Below are 20,493 nucleotides of genomic sequence, written 5' to 3'. Positions count from 1 at the left end.
TCATCTCTCCCACACACCACTCATCTCTCCCCACACACCCACTCACCTCCACACACCACTCCACATCTCCCCCCACCCCCCTCCCATCTCCCCCACACCCTCCATCTCCCACACCTCATCTCTCCCACACCTCATCTCTCCCCACCCTCATCTCCCCACCACTCATCTCCCACACCACTCCATCTCTCCACACCACTCATCTCTCCCACCTCATCCTCACCCACACCACCACTCATCTCTCCCACACACCCTCCACATCTCCCCACACACACCTCACATCTCCCACCCACCACTCATCTCTCCCACCTCATCTCTCACACCCTCATCTCTCACCTCCACATCTCCCCACACCACTCATCTCCACACCACTCATCTCTCCCACACACCTCTCTCCCACCTCCATCTCCCACACTACCATCTCTCTCCCACACACCCTCATCTCTCCCACACACACCACTCCATCTCTCCCACACCTCCCATCTCCCCCACACCTCATCTCCCACACCACTCATCTCTCTCCCACCCCCTCATCTCTCCCACCCCCACCCTCATCTCCCACACACCACTCATCTCTCCCACACACCACTCACATCTCCCACACACCACTCATCTCTCCCACACACCACTCATCTCTCCCACACACCACTCACATCTCCCACACACCACTCATCTCTCCCACACACCACTCATCTCTTCTTCTACCTTTTTATCCTCGCATTTGAGTCGTGTTTAGATTGGGTTCTCCTCCCCCTGCACGACCTTATAAAGAGAACTCCGCTTACTATATGTTTACCTTCACTGTCTCCAAGCTTACTCCACTCTACTCTACATAGGGGAATAATCACACCAGTACTTAAACCTCCATCTTTATTTCTAATCATGAATACATTAACTTGTAAATTTATAAGGATGAAGATTAATTAAGAAGTAAACAAAAACTACAGAAAAAAAGACAATTAAACTGAAAATCAAATGATATAATCAAGAACTCAAGAGAAATGTAATTAACCATAACTAATGAAAATCAAGACAAGAATAAATGATACACTGTATATTAGGATGTGTTCTGGCTTAGGTTAGGTTAGGTTAGGTTCTGACAGGTTTTCAATTTTCTTCTATAATCTAAGTGTAAATAAAAAAAAAACATACCTTCTCATTATCTTCTACATCACATCTAAATATAATAATATTTACCTAGAGTTGAGGTAATGTTAACTACTGTTCAATATTAGTCATTGAAAATTACTCCACCCCCCATTTTTTTTATATATATTTAAAGCTTACAATATATAGGTTTAATACTCATAGTACATTCATCACGCCACAATTTCTTCTATCAAATTAAAAATCGCCTTTACATAAGTAGGTCCATACTGGTCCTTGGGTTGATACCACACACACACACTGATTCTGAAGTAATTAGGTTTAAAAAATTGTTTACTTTGTTTATTATTTAGGTCACGAATGTATAGTAAACAAAGATGTATCCATAAACACATACAGGTAGAGATATACCTTAATTAGGAGACCAGGTGTGTATGCTGACGTACAGGTAAACAAACTTGGTACTTGTGTAATAGAATCGTTGGAATGATCGAATTTTTTTTTACTTGGGGTAATTTTATTTTTTATTTGTGGGAAGATGTAATTTGATTAGTAAAAACTGATTCGCTGAGCAGTTGAGATGTGGAACAGTTGAGATGTGGAACAGTTGAGATGTGGAACAGTTGAGATGTGGAACAGTTGAGATGTGGAACAGTTGGGATGAGGAACAGTTGAGATGTGGAACAGTTGAGATGTGGAACAGTTGAGATGAGGAACAGTTGAGATGTGGAACAGTTGAGATGAGGAACAGCTGAGATGTGGAACAGTTGAGACGTGGAACAGTTGAAATGAGGAACAGCTGAGATGTGAAACAGCTGATTGGTTGAATAAGTTGAGACGAGGAACAGCTGAGACGTGGAACAGCTGAGACGTGGAATAGCTAAGACGCGGAACAGCTAAGACGTGGAACAGCTGAGACGAGGAACAGCTGAGACGTGGAACAGCTGAGACGAGGAACAACTGAGATGCCGAACAGCTGAGACACGGAACAGCTGAGACGTGGAACAGCATGACATGCAGGAGGCGAGGCTTCAGGTTAAGCTTGAGCAACACAGTCCAGGAAGGTGATACCCTGTAGGAGACGCTGAAGTTATTGGAGTCTCTCTCTCTCTCTCTCTCTCTCTCTCTCTCTCTCTCTCTCTCTCTCTCTCTCTCTCTCTCTCTCTCTCTCTCTCTTCTTATTCTTAGGAGACGGACAACAACAGATTAAACGTACAAGAGAGACAACAAATTAAACAGTACAAGAGAACAACAAATTAAACGTACAAGAGAGAGAGACAACAATTAAACAGTACAAGAGAAGACAACAGATTAAACAGTACAAGAGAGAGACAACAGATTAAACGGTACAAGAGAGAGACAACAAATTAAACGTACAAGAGAGAACAACAGATTAAACAGTACAAGAGAGAGACAACAAAAACGGTACAAGAGAGACAACAGATTAAACGGTACAAGAGAGAGACAACAAATTAAACGGTACAAGAGAGAGACAACAGATTAAACGTACAAAGAGAGAGAGAACAAGAGAGAGACAACAAATTAAAGTACAAAGAAACAACAGATTAAGCAGTACAAGAGAGAGACAACAAATTAAACGGTACAAGAGAGAGACAACAGATTAAACGGTACAAGAGAGAGAGAAACAAATTAAACGGTACAAGAGAGAGAGAACAAATTAAACGGTACAAGAGAGAGACAACAGATTAAACGGTACAAGAGAGAGACAACAGATTAAACGGTACAAGAGAGAGAGAACAAATTAAACGGTACAAGAGAGAGACAACAAATTAAACGGTACAAGAGAGAGACAACAAATTAAACGGTACAAGAGAGAGACAACAAATTAAACGGTACAAGAGAGAGAGAACAAATTAAACGGTACAAGAGAGAGACAACAAATTAAACGGTACAAGAGAGAGACAACAAATTAAACGGTACAAGAGAGAGACAAATTAAACGGTAAAGAGAGAGACAACAGATTAAACGGTACAAGAGAGAGACAACAAATTAAACGGTACAAGAGAGAGACAACAAATTAAACGGTACAAGAGAGAGACAACAAATTAAACGGTACAAGAGAGAGACAACAAATTAAACGGTACAAGAGAGAGACAACAGATTAAACGGTACAAGAGAGAGACAACGGTACAAGAGAGAGACAACAAATTAAACGGTACAAGAGAGAGACAACAAATTAAACGGTACAAGAGAGAGACAACAGATTAAACGGTACAAGAGAGAGACAACAGATTAAACGGTACAAGAGAGAGAACAAATTAAACGGTACAAGAGAGAGACAACAAATTAAACGGTACAAGAGAGAGACAACAACGGTACAAGAGAGAGACAACAAATTAAACGGTACAAGAGAGAGAGACAACAAATTAAACGGTACAAGAGAGAGACAACAGATTAAACGGTACAAGAGAGAGACAACAGATTAAACGGTACAAGAGAGAGACAACAAATTAAACGGTACAAGAGAGAGACAATAGATTAAACGGTACAAGAGAGAGACAACAAATTAAACGGTACAAGAGAGAGACAATAGATTAAACGGTACAAGAGAGAGACAACAAATTAAACGGTACAAGAGAGAGACAACAAATTAAACGGTACAAGAGAGAGACAACAGATTAAACCAGTGGTTCTCAACCTGGGGGCCATGGCCCCCAAGGGAGCCACGGCAAGAATTTAGGGGAGCCACGGCGAGCTGTTATAAATTGTACGTTTCCAAATAATGTTGGGAATCTGAATTAAACAAAACTTGTATTACTTATTTTGACTTGGCAGAAGAGAATTTTCATTCTTTTTTTTTTCATTTTGTTTAATAATAACGACAATACAATTTTAATAATTACGTACTCTGGTGCCATTTTATTTTTATTTTTTACGGATTATTTAAGATTTCACAGGTCCAGTCCCTGTCTGTGAGACAGGCGCTGGACCGAGCTGCTGAACTAACTTGTTCAGTACGTGTCCGTGTGTCATCCCTTTGCAAGTGGTGATAAGACCGAATGATCTCAGTGGAGTGTATTGTCTCTGAACCATATATTGTGCTTGAGCTTGACTCAGCATAATATACTCGTAATTGGTGTTACATATTTTGTTTCATAATTCATGTGGTCGCTGCTTTACGTGGGTGAAATATTTGTGCACTTCCTTTATTAATTATTTCCATATTTATTGGTGCCATTGTTGTTCATACTCATTCTTTACTTATATAATCCTACCATTTTTAGTGCTAAATTGGTATGACTCACTAGTCTTCCAAGTTGGGCAGTGCTTGTCAAAGGAGGCGTGTTCTTGCTTACAGGAAGTACACTTCAGCTTGCTTGCTTAAGTGTGGATGTTTACCTGTGTGCATGTTTGTGTATGACTGTATGTGTGCTTTATGTGTGAGTGTATGGGCGTGTTATGTATGTGAATGTGTGTGCGTGTTTGCCATTCTAACTCTTGTCCTATTTATCTGTCCTTCTTTATCATTCTTTAGTCTTTATCACTTGTCTGTTTGTCTGTTCTGGGAGAAAAATGAAGGAGGCCACGAGGATGTTGAAAATCCCTCAAGGGGGGAATGGAGTGAAAAAGGTTGAGAACCACTGGATTAAACGGTACAAGAGAGAGACAGCAAATTAAACGGTACAAGAGACAAACAACAACAGATTAAACGGTACAAGAGACAACAACAGATTAAACCTGTACAAGAGAGAGACAGCAAATTAAACGGTACAGGAGAGAGAACAACAGATTAAACGGTACAGGAGAGAGAACAACAGATTAAACGGTACAGGAGAGAGAACAACAGATTAAACGGTACAGGAGAGAGAACTCACCTTGTTGGTTTCGTTCTGTAAACATCTTTCCATCTGCCTGCCAGCTGCCACCTCCCCTGCTTTACCTGTGTGTATGTGTGTGTGTGTGTGTGTATAATGGAGAGATATAATTATACCTGCTTCTGCAACATTATATTGGTTATATTAACTACATCTAGAGATATACTGAATATATTAGATATATCCATGTGTTTATACTTAAGACTCCTGAGTATACCATGTGAGGCTACAGAGGAAGATATACCATGTGAGGCTACAGGAGGAGGTATACCATGTGAGGCTACAGGAGGAGGTATACCATGTGAGGCTACAGAGGGAGATATACGATGTGGGGCTGCAGGAGATATACCATGTGAGGCTAGAGAGGAAGATATACCATGTGAGGCTACAGGAGTTATACTATGTGAGGCTACAGAGGAAGATATACCATGTGAGGCTACAGGAGGAGGTATACCATGTGAGGCTACAGAGGGAGAGTGATAACTATACCATGTGAGGCTACAGGAGTTATACTATGTGAGGCTACAGAGGAAGATATACCATGTGAGGCTACAGGAGGAGATATACCATGTGAGGCTACAGAGGGAGATATACTATGTGAGGCTACAGGAGTTATACTATGTGAGGCTACGTGAGTTATACTATGTGAGGCTACAGGAGTTATTCCACGTGAGGCTAGAGAGGGAGATATACTACGTGAGGCTACAGGAGTTATACCATGTGAGGCTAGAGAGGAAGATATACCATGTGAGGCTACAGGAGTTATACTATGTGAGGCTACAGAGGAAGATATACCATGTGAGGCTACAGGAGGAGATATACCATGTGAGGCTACAGAGGGAGATATACTATGTGAGGCTACAGGAGTTATACTATGTGAGGCTACGTGAGTTATACTATGTGAGGCTACAGGAGTTATTCCACGTGAGGCTAGAGAGGGAGATATACTACGTGAGGCTACAGGAGTTATACCATAAGAACATAAGAACATAAGAATGGAAAAAACTGCAGCGGACCTATTGGCCCATATTGGGCAGTCCCGTTTACACCCAACCCCTATTGCTCATATATCCATCCAACCTATGTTTGAAGCTATCCAGCGTATCCGAGTTAATGATGATGTTTGGTAACTTGTTCCACTCATCCACTACTCTATTTCCAAACCAATGTTTACCTATTTCGCGCCTAAATCTAAATTTGTCTAATTTAAAACCATTGTTACGAGTTCGCTCCTGGTTGGATAGTTTGAGTACCTTTGTAATGTCCCCTTTGTTTAGCCTTGACTTCCATTTATACACCTCTGTCATATCGCCCCTCACTCTACGTGTCTCGAGGGAGTGCAAATTAAGATGCTTTAACCTCTCTCTGTACTCAAGGTTCCTAATGCCCGGGATTAGTCTTGTCATTCTCCTTTGAATTCTTTCCAAGGATTCTATATCCATTCTGTAATACGGTGACCAGAATTGAACTGCGTAAACTCAAGATATAGTTTTAAGGTGACCTCGCTAGTCTTGTAACTAACACTCCTTTGTATGAATCCAAGTACCTTATTAGCTTTGTTTCGAGCAAATACACATTGTTTACTTGGCTTAAGATTCCTACTTATCATTACTCCTAAATCTCTCTCGCAGTCGGATTTCTCAATAACATCGTTGTTCATCTGGTATCTGGTTTCCCTGTTTGCACCTCCTATACTGAGTACTTTGCATTTGTCCACATTGAATTTCATCTGCCATTTTTCAGACCATTCGAAAAATTTGTTTAGATATTCCTGTAGTTTTGCGGAGTCCTCGTCAGATTTAATTACACGTCCTATTTTAGTGTCATCAGCAAATTTACTTATGTTGCTGTCTATGCCGATATCTATGTCGTTTATGTATATAATAAATAATAATGGTCCAAGTACTAAGCCTTGCGGAACTCCACTAGTGACGTTGCTCCAATGGGATTTAGTGCCGTTAATGCTCACTCGCTGTTTTCTGTCCTGTAACCACGCCCTAATCCATTTTAGAATATCACCTTTAATGCCATGAGCCTCCACTTTTCTTATTAGTCTTTCGTGGGGGACTCTGTCAAAGGCTTTGCCAAAGTCGAGATATTCCACCTCATAATTGTGCCCCTCGTCCACTGATTCGAAAACTGATGAAAAGAATGTTAATAGATTAGTTAGACATGAACGCTCGCTTGTGAAGCCATGTTGGGAATCATTGATCAACTTGTGCTTCTCCAGGTGATTTCGAATAGAGTTTGAAATGATTGCTTCCAGTAATTTGCCTACAATTGATATTAGACTGATTGGACGGTAGTTAGAGGATAGTGATCTATCTCCCTTCTTGAGAATCGGTATTACATTCGCTATTCTCCAGGATTCTGGTACTACACCTGCTTTTAAGGACATGTTAAACAACTTTGCTAAAGGCATACTAAGCTCTTCCTTACATTCCTTTAATACTCTGGCAAATACAGGCGATATACCATGTGAGGCTACAGGAGTTATACCACGTGAGGCTACAGGAGGAGGTATACCATGTGGGGCTACAGGAGATATACCATGTGAGGCTACAGGAGTTATACCACGTGAGGCTACAGGAGGAGGTATACCATGTGGGGCTACAGGAGATATACCATGTGAGGCTACAGGAGTTATACCATGTGAAACTTACCGGGGTTGGTGTAGAGGGCAGCAGCGACCAGACTCCTACACTGAGTGAAGGCCACCAACACCTCGCTTGCCTCCCGCTGGTCTCTGAAGCAGGCGCTGACGGTGTGGGCCACGCACTTCTCCTCCCACACACACACCACTCGTGCTGCCGTGCCCACGTCCATGCACCACCACACACGTCGTCAACAGCACACACGTCGTCAGCAGCACACACGTCGTCAGCAGCACACACGTCGTCAGCAGCACACACGTCGTCAGCAGCACACGCGTCGTCAGCAGCACACGCGTCGTCAGCAGCACACACGTCGTCAGCAGCACACACGTCGTCAGCATCAGAACGAAGAGGATGAAAGGAAAACAGGAGCATCATAACATCAGTGGTGAACCTTTGCTCGTCCCTCCTACAGGATACTTCTGCAGGAGCGACAGGAAGGTAGTAACTTACCAGGTGTCCTCAAAACTCAACTACCATACCAAATACCTAATACCTGCTTCGTGTCTTGAGGTTAGGACACATCACCCTGTATGGATGTTCTTCACAACAGTTCAAATTAGTTATGTCCCAAACTTAAGTCCCTGGGTGTAAGAAAATTAGAATACGTGTACAGGCTGTCAACACACACACACACACACACACACACACACACACACACACACACACACACACACACACACACACTACTTTACTCTCATAATTAAAACGCTAAAGGTACCAATCATAGCTTAACCAAACCGAACTTTTATATTCAGATTCCTAACCTAACCTAACCTAACCTAACCCAACCCACTTATTTAAGCCAGGGTCGACTTAACCGGGATGACATCACAGCAGACAATGGCACTGTGTCACACGTCCCCAGCAGTGCCACTCACCTAGCCAGTCCCCAGCAGTGCCACTCACATAGCCAGTCCCCCAGCAGTGCCACTCACCTAGCCAGTCCCCAGCAGTGCCACTCACCTAGCCAGTCCCCAGCAGTGCCACTCACCTAGCCAGTCCCCAGCAGTGCCACTCACCTAGCATTTGTTGCAGCGCCACTGTCAGATTATTCACTAGTCCCCCAGTCAGCTGAGGACGGGCGAGGGCGGCACCCAGCAGCAGTGTGGCCGTCACCAGCACCACAGACAACACCCTCATGATGCTGCAGGTTACCAGGGCGCTGCCAGAGGGACGTCACCTGCGGGAGGAGTGGGTGAAGGAGGGAGTGAGTGGTCCCGGTACTCAAGGGTGATCACGCTCAAGTCAGTGCGAGTCGTGTGTAGTGACGTCACGAACACCTGTAGGTCAGAGGTGAAGACGTCACGAACACCTGTAGGTCAGAGGTGAAGACGTCACGAACACCTGTAGGTCAGAGGTGAAGACGTCACGAACACCTGTAGGTCAGAGGTGATGACGTCACGAACACCTGTAGGTCAGAGCTGATGACGTCACGAACACATGTAGGTCAGAGGTGAAGACATCACGAACACCTGTAGGTCAGAGGTGATGACGTCCCGAACAGCTGTAGGTCAGAGGTGATGACGTCCCGAACAGCTGTAGGTCAGAGGTGAAGACGTCACGAACACCTGTAAGCCAGAGGTGAAGAGGTTCGAACACCTCACCTGTGGAAGCGTAAGGACAGGTCTGGAGGACAGGTGAGAGAGACACCGTATTTATTCACCCCGCACCACGACCCACCACCCACCGCGACCCACCACCCCACCGTGACCCAACCCCCCCAAAAAAAAAAAAAAAACGTGACCCACCACCGTTACCCACAACAACTTCAGGATTATTTATTTTGTATTTTTTTTAGGAATCGAAACATTATTTTTTCTTATTCTGCCATGCTCAGACACACAAACACACACACACACACACACACACACCGGTATCACGCCTGTACCTGTGTGTGTGTGAGTCAATGTGAGGAAGTGTGAGTGAGTGAGTGTGAGGAAGTATGAGTGAGTTAGTTCGTGATGGCCAACACTGAAATATGAGGATCATTTCTTTGGTAGAGCTTGTGTGTCAGTCAGTCAGTCAGTCTGTCAGGTCAGTCAGTTCAGTCAATTAGTCAATCAGTCAGTTAGGTCAGTCAGTCAGTCTCGGTGTTAACTTTCAAGGAAATAAATCCTTCCCCTCCACTGCAGTTTCCTCTATGCTTATGTTCTTAACCTAACCTAACCTATCCCAAGCTAAGTTGACCTCACCTAACTTTTAACATATAACACATAACCTAACCTAACCTAACCCAACTCACAGTAAGCTAAGCTGGTCTGGTTAATCTTCAGGTGATACAAACATTAATGATCTGAGACACTGGGGACGAATAGATAAACAGTGTATTGTGGCAAAATTCAACTAACATACTTGACACCTGACACTGGACACATGACGCTTGATACCTGACAGCTGACACTTGGCACTGGACGCCTGACGCTGGACACCTGACACTGGACACCTGACACTGGACACCTGACACTGGACACCTGACACTGGACACCTGACACTAGACACCTGACACTGGACACATGACGCTTGATACCTGACAGCTGACACTTGGCACTGGACGCCTGACGCTTGACACCTGAAACTTTACACTGGACACCTGACACTGGACACCTGACACTGGACACCTGATCCTGGACACCTGACACTTGATACCTGACACTGGACACCTGACACTTGATACCTGACACACTCCCCAGGTGGTCACTTCTACAACACTTCTCTTCAACCAACAAATAATTTTCACGTCTTTATTCACATCCTCTCGTGATGGACGCAGGAAGGTGGCAGGTTATTACAGTGGGAGGAACAGTACAGGAAACAGTGGTCACATCAAACTAGGTAAACTATTTGGGTTGTCAGTCTTGTATGATGACACCTGGTGTTTACAGACGTGAAGCATAACATGAGGACGGACGCCAGTATAGGTATATGTGTGTTTAGGTGTTGGTTATACATCAGCTGCCACTACAAATACTCTACGTCATCCAATGCTTTGTAGTTATATCTTTCTTGGGAGTATAGTCACTACCTTCATCATGACAAGCCATAAAACTCGGCAGAACTGCAGGTGCATTGGAGGTGAACTGTGGAATCGGTCGTTAATTCCAGTAGGTGCTTGAGACTCTTAAGAACATAAGAATGGAGGAAACTGCAGCGGGCCTATTGGCAGTCCCATTTACCCCCAACCCCTATCGCTCATATATCCACCCAACCTATGTTTGAAGCTATCCAGCGTAATCGAGTAAATGATGATATTCGGTAACTTGTTCCACTCGTCCACTACTCTATTTCTCAACCAATGTTTACCTATTTCGCGCCTAAATCTAAATTTATCTAATTTAAAGCCACTGTTACGAGTTCGCTCCTACTTGGATAATTTGAGTACCTTTGTTATATCACCTTTGTTTAGCCTTGACTTCCATTTATACACCTCGATCATATCGCCCCTCACTCTACGTCTCTCGAAGGCGTGCAAATTAAGATGTTTTAACCTGTCTCTGTACTCAAGGTTCCTAATGCCCGGAATTAGTCTTGTCATTGTCCTCTGAATTCTTTCTCGGGATTCTATATCCATTCTGTAATACGGTGGCCACAATAAATGCACCAACTTCTATGTCACAAATAATGTTTCTCCTTGAGAATGTGTAATGTGGTGTGGCTTACTCCGGTCCACTTGGTCTGATCACCAGGTGTCTTCACGACCACTCGAGGTGTTAATAGTCACTCCTGGTGTACTTGTAGGCACCACACACTTTTAACGTGAAAATAATTTATATAACTTAGAGAAGAGAGAGAAGCCCTTGAAAGGTGGTACATTTCTACTGTTAACTCCCAACACTGTATCGCCTCCCATAGGTCCTACAACCACTGTTTCTTGGTGTTAATATTTTGAGCAAGTCACTATTTTTCAGTGAAAACATAATGGGCGGGTAAATACTTGTAGATCATAATTTAGGGAGATAAATTCACTGAAGATGTATTCAAGAATTTAAGACGTGAAGGTCACTGCTCACGCTCACCCCAGCAGAATGTTACCAAAGTTGTGGTAAGGTGAGGTTTAAGACTGTTAAATAGTAGAATTTATTAAATTAATAAAATGTAATTTTAACCCAATGAGAAACAATTTCAGTTAAGTGAAAATCTTTTGTATTTACTGGTCACTTTTGAAGGCGCAGTGCAGCCTGAAGTGACGTGTGCAAGGTACTGTGCAAAGTAGAGGTCCACCACTCCCCCATAGAGCTTTATAGTAACCGAGAAAACACCTGAGCTTTTGTTGAAGTTTTCTCATTGTATGATACACTCATCAGCGACTTGTTCAGTGTGCTGATTAGCTGGTCATGGATACGTCACTTGGTAGTTTGTTGTGTAGCGTTAGGCAGGGTTAGGTGGGTAAATAATAACAGGTTTTTGTTTTCATGTATTTCCATGAAGTCATAAGTTTGCTAGACAGTAGTTAGTAGTGTGTATAAAAAAATATGTGGCGCTACAAAAAGTAAAGCCTTGGCATTATATATGTTCTTTGTATTTTTCATTTGAGTTTTTTTTTCCTTAAAACCAATTTTCACATCCAGTCCTGAATTGTCAAGACTGGGAAACTCCATCTTAAATCCTATTTCATATAAAAATCATATAAAGTGTTCTACCATTGGCCACTTTTTGTTGACACAGGAAATGTGGATTTATGTATTTTATTTTATTTATTTATTTATTTTGTTTTTTGTTTTTTTTTGTGGGGGGGGGGGGGAGATTTAAGTTGTGTATTTTTTATAAATTGTCCTGTAATTGTTAATGTGTCTCTAAATGTCAACATATTCGTAGGTTTTTAGATTTTGTTGTAAAATTGCTTTGGGTTATTAAGTGTTTTATCTGACAGCCTAATACCATAATAGACGATAAAGTGACTCCGTTTGGCTACTGGGGTGTAATAAACAGCTCTTTGTTTTGTTATTTAAGTTCTTATATAATCTAGGTTCCCACCACCAAGACCATATATCTTCGTTATCACAGAGCCCCACAAGACACGCTCGTTAAACTTAATTAGGATATGGCAAACTGTATATTAGTTGGGGACAGTTTTATATACTGGTCACTCAACTGTATCTTGTGTTTGTTTAAATTAGCTGAGGTAAAGTTAGCAGCAAGCACAGTTAGTTACTCAACCTAGATCTCTCCTAAGACGCCTTACACTAATTTTTGGTTCCAGGGAGCTGCTAACGATTGAAGTCTGTTGTATATTTCATAATTTGTATTGTTTATTTTATATTTATGGCAACACCAATTTATTACTTTTTCTCCCGTAAATTTAGATCAGAAAAACGATCTCATAATAATGCTTATGTGTGCTGGAGGCCTGAGGAACAAAGGGGCGGGGCTAAGTAAAAATTTTTACCAACTAGGATTTTCATCGACCTGTCCCATGTTACCTTGGGTGTGTGAGCCTCAGCCCGGATGCTTCCCTCAGTGTGTGTGCATACAAGACCACCCACAGTTTGAGATCTGAAGTTATTTGTTTGTGTTAGGTATTTTTGTCGGTGGCCAAGCATAGTAGAACACTGTTACAAAATTCAGGCAACGAGACCATAGCGTGCTGGGGGGACACACTCTGTCTACATCACCCGAACCTTTGTCAGTGTAGCCGTTCTCGAGTCCATTCTCAAGGATTCCGACTTGGACTTTTAACACGAAAGACACAGACATTGACTTGGACTCTGTCATAATGAACTTAATGACTGGAATAAAGTCCGTCTCGAATCCAACTGAATTTATCACCTGCAAAGATGGTGGATTTTTCGAGGTTACGATTAACAATATTCAAATACCTGAGACAATTTACGTCACAAGGAGGAACACCTGACACCTGCAGCTGATGAACACCTGACACCTACAGCTGATAAACACCAACCACCTGACACCTGCAGCTGATGAACACCAAACACCTTGGTCATGGCGGAAGACGACCCTTTGACTGTTCACCTGTCCTGAAGTACAAACACCTCATGGCCACCAGAGTACAAACACCTCATGGCCACCAGAGTACAAACACCTCATGGCCACCAGAGTACCGACCCTTCCCGACACACTCACTTACCTGTTGTTCTTATAAGACATAATTAATTTCCTCACACCTGATATTTATCAAGTAACGTCAAGTCTTCCTAGTGACGTAATTCTTGTTGTTTACGGTTTAGTGCCCACCTTTATGACGTAAGAGTTTTGTGATTGGATGTAATGTGGGAGTTTCCTCTGTGGTAGCCAATCACAAGCCAAGACGAGAGAAAGGGGGCGGAACTTGATCTTAATAAAAAATAATAATAATATCATTATTATTAAACGGTTTATTTATAGAGTTGCAGCCGGTGGCTGAAAATATACAAACTTACATTTGATTTAGACATCTTTTGCATGTATGAATGTGTGAGAAATATATTGTGAAACAAAAAGAGAGAGAGAGAGAGAGAGAGAGAGAGAGAGAGAGAGAGAGAGAGAGAGAGAGAGAGAAAACTAAAAACAACAGCATGGAGAACTAGAATGAAAAAAATTGACGAAGACACAGAAAGGAGAAAGAAGAATAAGATATAAGAATGAAAGATAATGGATAGAATTAATGAAAGAGGATAAGACAGAAGATTAAGAAACAAAAACAAATCAACAACAGCGTACTTTTGTTTACCTTAAGTATATTCACCTAATGGCTACAACAACGGGTACAGTGAATGATACAGATACAGTGAGAAGATACCAACCAATACAGATACAAGTACAGGTACAGACACAGGTGAAAAAACGAGATATCTGAAGACTTTACAACTTGACAACAACACTGACTGAGCGATAAGAGAAGCTACGTTGATTTAGTGTCAGTTTATGATGTGTAAATTAACCCATCCAGTACACCCGCAGCTTGACCCAACACCCCCACAACAGCAGATGACGTGAGGGGGAGGGGGGGGAGATTTAACTACGATCCTTTGAAAATTCGTTCCTAGATATAACCTGTAGTTGAGGTAGAAGATAATATGCCCTTGATGACGTGTTCTTGTTGTTGTTTTGGTATGTTTGTTATGTAAACTCTCCGGATACACGGCTTTTTGTCTCTGTCTCACGGCTTTTGTCTCTTGTCACGGTTTTTTTTTCCTTGTGTCATGGGTGTAGTGGACCACAGTGGCTTTCGTCTGTGTTCTCTTACACACAGAGGAACTTTGTGAGGAATCATGGTGTGTGGCAGTGAACACCGGGACCACGAGCGGTATGTGTGCCAGAGGTTCCCCAGCTGCCAAGGACGACACTGTCAGCTGTGTCATTTCTTGTATGTATGTATGTATGTATGTATGTATGTATGTATGTAGAGACGACAAAGACTTTTCTAAGACTGTATTACCTCAATGCCTCCTCACCCCCACCCTCCTCACCCCCACCCTCCTCACCCCCACCTTCCTCACCCCCACCCTCCTCACCTCCAACCCTTGGCTTCAGATGTTTGGATTAACGGGGAGCTGGTGACTGAAGGTGGAAAGGTCCTGACCATGGTGCAGTGTGACCATGGTGTAGTGTGGCCATGGTGTAATGTGGCCATGGTGTAGTGTGTCCATGGTGTAATGTGGCCATGGTGTAATGTCTCCAGGGTGTATTGTGGCCATGGTATAGTATGATCATGGTGTAGCGTGGCCATGGTGTAGTTAGGCCATGGTGTAGTGTAGCCATGATGTTGCGTGGCCATGATTTGGTTTGGCCATGGTGTAGCGTGGCCGCGGTGTAGTGAGGCCCTGGTGTAGCGTAGCCATAGTGTAGTGTGGCCATGGTGTAGTGTGGCCATGATGTGGTTTGGCCATGGTGTAGCGTGGTTTCGGTGTAGTGAGGCCCTGGTGTAGCGTGGCCGCTGTGTAGTGAGGCCATGGTGTAGTGTGGCCATGGACGTTTACCTGCAGATGATGGCAATTTGCTCCACCAATGGTCACCAGTGAGACCCTTGTATTATACCAGTGAACGGAATTCCTTTCGTGCCAAACTGTGATCAACTGGTACACGTATTATTTCAAGGCGGAAAATATAAAAAAAAGACTTGTTTTTTGTCGGGTAGGTCGGTCCAGTGCTCTGAAACAGTAAGGTGTTTTATGGCGTGTAGCAACGTGAAGCATTCGACGAACACTGGACGCACCTGAAACGTCGGGGAAGCGCTACACTACGCCACTATGACGCAGTAACCGGTAATGACAACCGCCACTACAAAGAGTATCAATCCCTGACCTGGTCCAAACAGATTGTGTACACGAGACTGCACCTAAGGTACAGGTACCTATGAGAGTACATTGGCACCTTTGAGTCTGGCCGCACTATTTGTAAACTTTACGGTCAACCCGATTCTCACACCCTCTCTCACTACATCCTCACTTACCCAATGACCTCTTCCTACAGGTCCCCAGCCGATACCAACACCTCGTTCCAACCTGACCAATTATCCCTCCTCTTAGAGACATAGTTAGGGACCTGCCACGCTTTGCTATGAACAGATGAATTGTACCGGCTATGAACAGATGAATTGTACCGGAAACCCCCCCCCCCCCACCATACACACACTAATCACTCTGTCACTAAGTATGTAACTTGCTGACAAGACCCATGGCTCTTCAGGTAATTGCGTCCTTAATGCATGAGTCACGAAAGCAAGCATGAACTTCGCATGCTTCCTGGATGGGTGCTGGTAACGCTTTTGCGCATCGCCTTGCACAGGATGCGAGGTTGTGCCCAGTGAACTGGCCCCCTCGCGGGGCAAATCTGAAATCTAGTAGACTGTGTATTTGGCTAGCTGTCTAATTATTTCTAGTGTGTCTAGTTGTATTTGTCTTTGTTTCTGACACACACACACACACACACACACACACACACACACACACACAGGTAGTTAATATAACAGTTATCGTTTTCCCCCCTGGCAGATGCGTTGACGTGGACGAGTGTGCAGTGTTTCGGCCGTGTTCACAGCTGTGTGAGAACATCGAAGGCGGCTTCAGATGTACCTGTGTTGAGGGATACTCCCTGAGACCCGACCTGTTCACCTGTAAGGCACAAGGACCTGTACCTACCCTCATCTTCGCTAACAGGGGAGACATACGCCAGGTAAGATCATATTTTTACCTGATAATTCGCTAAATTAGTCGAGTTCCTGTGATTAATTTATCTTTCATTTACTGATGGACTACCGTGAGATGGTGCTCTCTCAAGTTTGGTGTGAGTTAGCTGTTGTAAAGCCTACATTATATTAGAGTGTGTTGGGAAGCGTAGAGCCTATATTAGAGTGTGTTGGGAGGAGTAGAGTCTATATTAGAGTGTGTTGGGAGGAGTAGAGTCTATATTAGAGTGTGTTGGGAGGAGTAGAGCCTATATTAGAGTGTGTTGGGAGGTGTAGAGCCTACATTGGAGTGTGATGGAAGGAGTAGAGCCTATATTAGAGTGTCGCGGGAGGAGTAATGCCTATATTAGGGTGTGTTGGGAAGAGTAGGATTACGTTCAAGGCTGTAAGATGTGCCCCCCGTCCCCACTAGTACGAGAGAGAGAGAGAGAGAGAGAGAGAGAGAGAGAGAGAGAGAGAGAGAGAGAGAGAGAGAGAGAGAGAGAGAGAGGCAATATGTCTGGCCGCACATTTTGTTATTCACCTTTTGACTAAACACCTTGACAGCAAATGTGGGGAAGATTAGGTTAAGGTGGTTAATCATTAAGGTGAAATAAACTAGAGATTGGATGTAGAGAGAATAAAGGAGTAATGGTGGAAGCTTTTAGAGCGTATCTGTAGAAGGTCAACATGAACACCGGCAGCAGCAGCAGCAGCGTGTTTCAGATAAATCACTGTGGAAACGCACCGTTTACTAGGCCACTTTCCGCCTCAGGGAGAACGGCCGTGATCAGGACAAAAAGAAACGACAGGGGATGTCCCTCCCCTGGTACACCACCAGGCGTCCCTCCCCTGGTACACCACCAGGCGTCCCTCCCCTGGTACACCACCAGGCGTCCCTCCCCTGGTACACCACCAGACGACAACGAACATGCTTCACGTTGCAATGCTACATCATTAACACAACACAAGATGGCAGCTGTGTGTGTTGTTTACCATCGGAGGTCAAGCGTGTGTTGGTGATAAATTCTTAATCAATATTTGTTAGTTGACAGATTTTCGCTTAAAAATTTATTTCGGCATATATTTTTTTTTTCATTCTAATATGGTAAAATAAAATATATTCTAGTAGGTGAGGATACTACGGGTTCTCAGTCGCCCACTAGTAACTGGCTAGTGAAGACGGTCTGGCCCAAACCTCACGGTGGACGGATGGGCGATAACCAGTGTTATCGCCCGACCCAGCGGTATCGGTGACTTGTGTTAAGAGATGCGGAAAGAAGAAGGAAAATACAAAAATGATGATAATGTTGGAGAGTGCTGACCAGAGTGCATTATGGTGTTGTGTAAATATGGAAAGAGTGGGAATTGAAAGATTGGTGGTGACAAGGACAAACCCGAGCAACGCCAGGTACTCCAGCTTGTGTATATTATCTGTATAAGTTGTAGTATTGTCGTAAACTTAACACTTTTATTATTTACATATCATAACTATATCCTGTAATGGAATCGCTTTTATGTCATATACACTTTATTATTATTATTATTATTATTATTATTAACGCGTTTTATTTCATTTGTATTTCTATGGGTAATGATGACAAGCGGCAGCAGACTGTACAGGACACGTTACCATTATACTCTCGCGTTTTCAGATCAGCATCGACGGGAAGGAGTACTCTAGCGTGGCGGCCGGGCTACAGAACGCTATATCCATCGACTACCATTACTACCTCAACCTTGTGTTCTGGACCGACGTCTCCCTCGACACTATCATGAGGGGTTATCTTAACGGGTCGGGAGAAACAGGTCAGTAGTCTCCACCACATCCTTCCATTAGATACGTGTAAAAGCCTAAGTGTAAACAGAGAAGAGCTTTGATTATTTATTTATTCATTTACATGGGGTCTAGTCTCTCACAAAAAGGAATCTACTTTAATAGCGTATAAGAGTCACCTAAAATAAATAAACGATATAATTATGTAAACGATACTTTTTCAGATTTACAATGACATTCTTTCACGTCTTGTAGTGTTAGGTTTGGTTAGGTTAGGTTAGGTTAGGTTAGGTTTGGTTCCCTCTCTATTACTCTTTTTTTTATAATTCTGTTTTATTTTATACATTATTTTGTTTTTCTTTTATCATCTGTTGTATTATTGTTGTGAATCAGATTATTTACGTGTTGTCCGTATGTGTGTTCGTCCTTCATTCTAAAGCCTCTCACTGCCTCACCTCTCATTGCTTCACCCCTCACCCTCACCACCTATAGTATCAGCCCCCTCCTCAAACCTCACCACCACCAGCTACCAAACAGGGAGGTACTACCGTTTGGGAAGATATAGGAAGCATAATGTATTGTTTAATGGTAGACCCTGCTTCCATATGTGACCAAGTCCCAGGTTGCTCATCTGACTTTCTGCCTCATTTACCCACAATTGCAGGGTCTCAATTGTTTCTCTTACTATTGACAACACAACATACACCTCTACCTCCCTCACCACCACCACCTCCCTCACCACCACCACCACCTCCCTCACCACCACCACCCACCTCCCTCCACCACCACCCACCACCACCTCCCTCACCACCACCACCACCACCCTACCACCTCCTCACCACCACCACCTCCCTCCCACCACCACCATCACACTCACCACCACCTCCCTCCCACCACCACCACCTCCCTCACCACCACCACCTCCCTCACCACCACCACCTCCCTCCACCACCACCACCTCCCCTCCACCACCTCCCCTCACCACCTCCACCTCCCTCCCCACCACCACCACCTCCCTCCCCACCACCACCACCTCCCTCACCACCACCACCTCCCTCACCACCTCTACCTCTCACACAGCTATCGTGAGGTGGGGACTGAGGATGCCCAGCGGTATAGCAGTGGATTGGGTTAACGATCACGTGTATTGGCTGGACAGCATGACGTACAGGATTGAAGTAGCTCATCTGGACGGGTCAGTGAATACCTTATGTCGTGTTGTGGTCGTGAGATTATAGTCTTAATAGCTCCTAATACTCTTCTTGTTGTTTGTAAATTACTCTATATAAACCTTGTAATTATATTGTTTATTAATGTTATTTACTGGAAGTATGTTAGTTATGTGCTGTTTCTCCACTCCAGTATATTTCACCTCAAGATTAACCACGCTTACCTAACCTAACCCTAACCTAACCTAACGCTAACCTAACCTAACCTAACGCTACCCTAACCTGACCTAACGCTACCCTAACCTGACCTAACCTATCCTAACCTCATCCCCCAAATAGTGTTAGGGTGGTTAATTTTTACGTGAAATACGCTGGGGTGGAGATTCTTCAGGTGATCCAGTTGTTTAATTACAGGTATCATTACATGGAGTTTGTGTGTGTATGTGTGTGTGTTTGTGTGTTAGTTATCACGTTGTGTGTGTGTGTGTGTGTTATTTATCACGTGTGTGTGTGTGTTTGTAAGTGTAAAGAAACCGGTGCAAGAACCAGGTATGTGTGCGTACAGAATCAGGTGTAAAATACAGGTGTGTGTACAGAAACAGGTGTAAGAGACAGGTGTGTGTGTGTACAGAAACAGGTGTAAAATACAGTTGTGTGAACAGAAACAGGTGTAAAAACAGGTGTGTGTGTGTGTGTGTGTGTGTGTACAGAAACAGGTGTAAAAGACAGGTGTGTGTGTGTGTGTGTGTGTGTGTGTGTGTGTGTGTGTGTGTGTGTGTGTGTGTGTGTGTGTGTGTGTGTGTGTGTGTGTGTGTGTGTGTAAAACAGGTGTGTGTGTGAGAGCAGGTGT

General features: G+C 43.6%; 2 protein-coding genes across 2 annotated transcripts in view; one reads left to right on the top strand and one right to left on the bottom strand.

The window, feature by feature from the left end:
- Positions 1-20,493, top strand: part of LOC121874510 (low-density lipoprotein receptor-related protein 4-like) — a 108,499-nt gene that overhangs the window by 78,147 nt on the left and 9,859 nt on the right. Inside the window, exons 3-5 of the mRNA XM_042378664.1 lie at positions 16,525-16,705; positions 18,353-18,506; positions 19,555-19,669. Coding sequence (XP_042234598.1) covers positions 16,525-16,705; positions 18,353-18,506; positions 19,555-19,669 — 450 coding nt within the window. The remainder of the gene's footprint in view (positions 1-16,524; positions 16,706-18,352; positions 18,507-19,554; positions 19,670-20,493) is intronic.
- On the bottom strand, positions 1,600-9,188 carry LOC121874489. The gene is made up of 4 exons (XM_042378629.1): positions 8,617-9,188; positions 7,604-7,747; positions 4,941-5,005; positions 1,600-2,176 (listed from the first exon to the last, which is right to left on the bottom strand). Exons 1-4 carry the CDS (start codon positions 8,735-8,737, stop codon positions 2,141-2,143), a joined length of 366 nt encoding a protein of 121 aa, XP_042234563.1. The 5' UTR covers positions 8,738-9,188; the 3' UTR covers positions 1,600-2,140.

Source organism: Homarus americanus, unplaced genomic scaffold (assembly GCF_018991925.1).
Source record: "Homarus americanus isolate GMGI-L3 unplaced genomic scaffold, GMGI_Hamer_2.0 scaffold11794, whole genome shotgun sequence".
In the NCBI taxonomy this organism is placed as follows: domain Eukaryota; kingdom Metazoa; phylum Arthropoda; class Malacostraca; order Decapoda; family Nephropidae; genus Homarus; species Homarus americanus.
Note: the sequence above shows the minus strand (reverse complement) of the source record. Positions and strands in the feature narration are given on the sequence as shown.

Excerpts from the sequence above, each read along its gene's own strand:
- LOC121874489 (XM_042378629.1), bottom strand. The coding sequence starts at position 8,737 with ATGAGGGTGTTGTCTGTGGTGCTGGTGACGGCCACACTGCTGCTGGGT. Across the intron at positions 5,006-7,603 it reads TGCCCTCTACACCAACCCCG|GTAAAGCAGGGGAGGTGGCA; the intron begins GTAAGTTTCACA and ends ACATACACACAG. Across the intron at positions 2,177-4,940 it reads TACAGAACGAAACCAACAAG|GGTATCACCTTCCTGGACTG; the intron begins GTGAGTTCTCTC and ends CGTCTCCTACAG.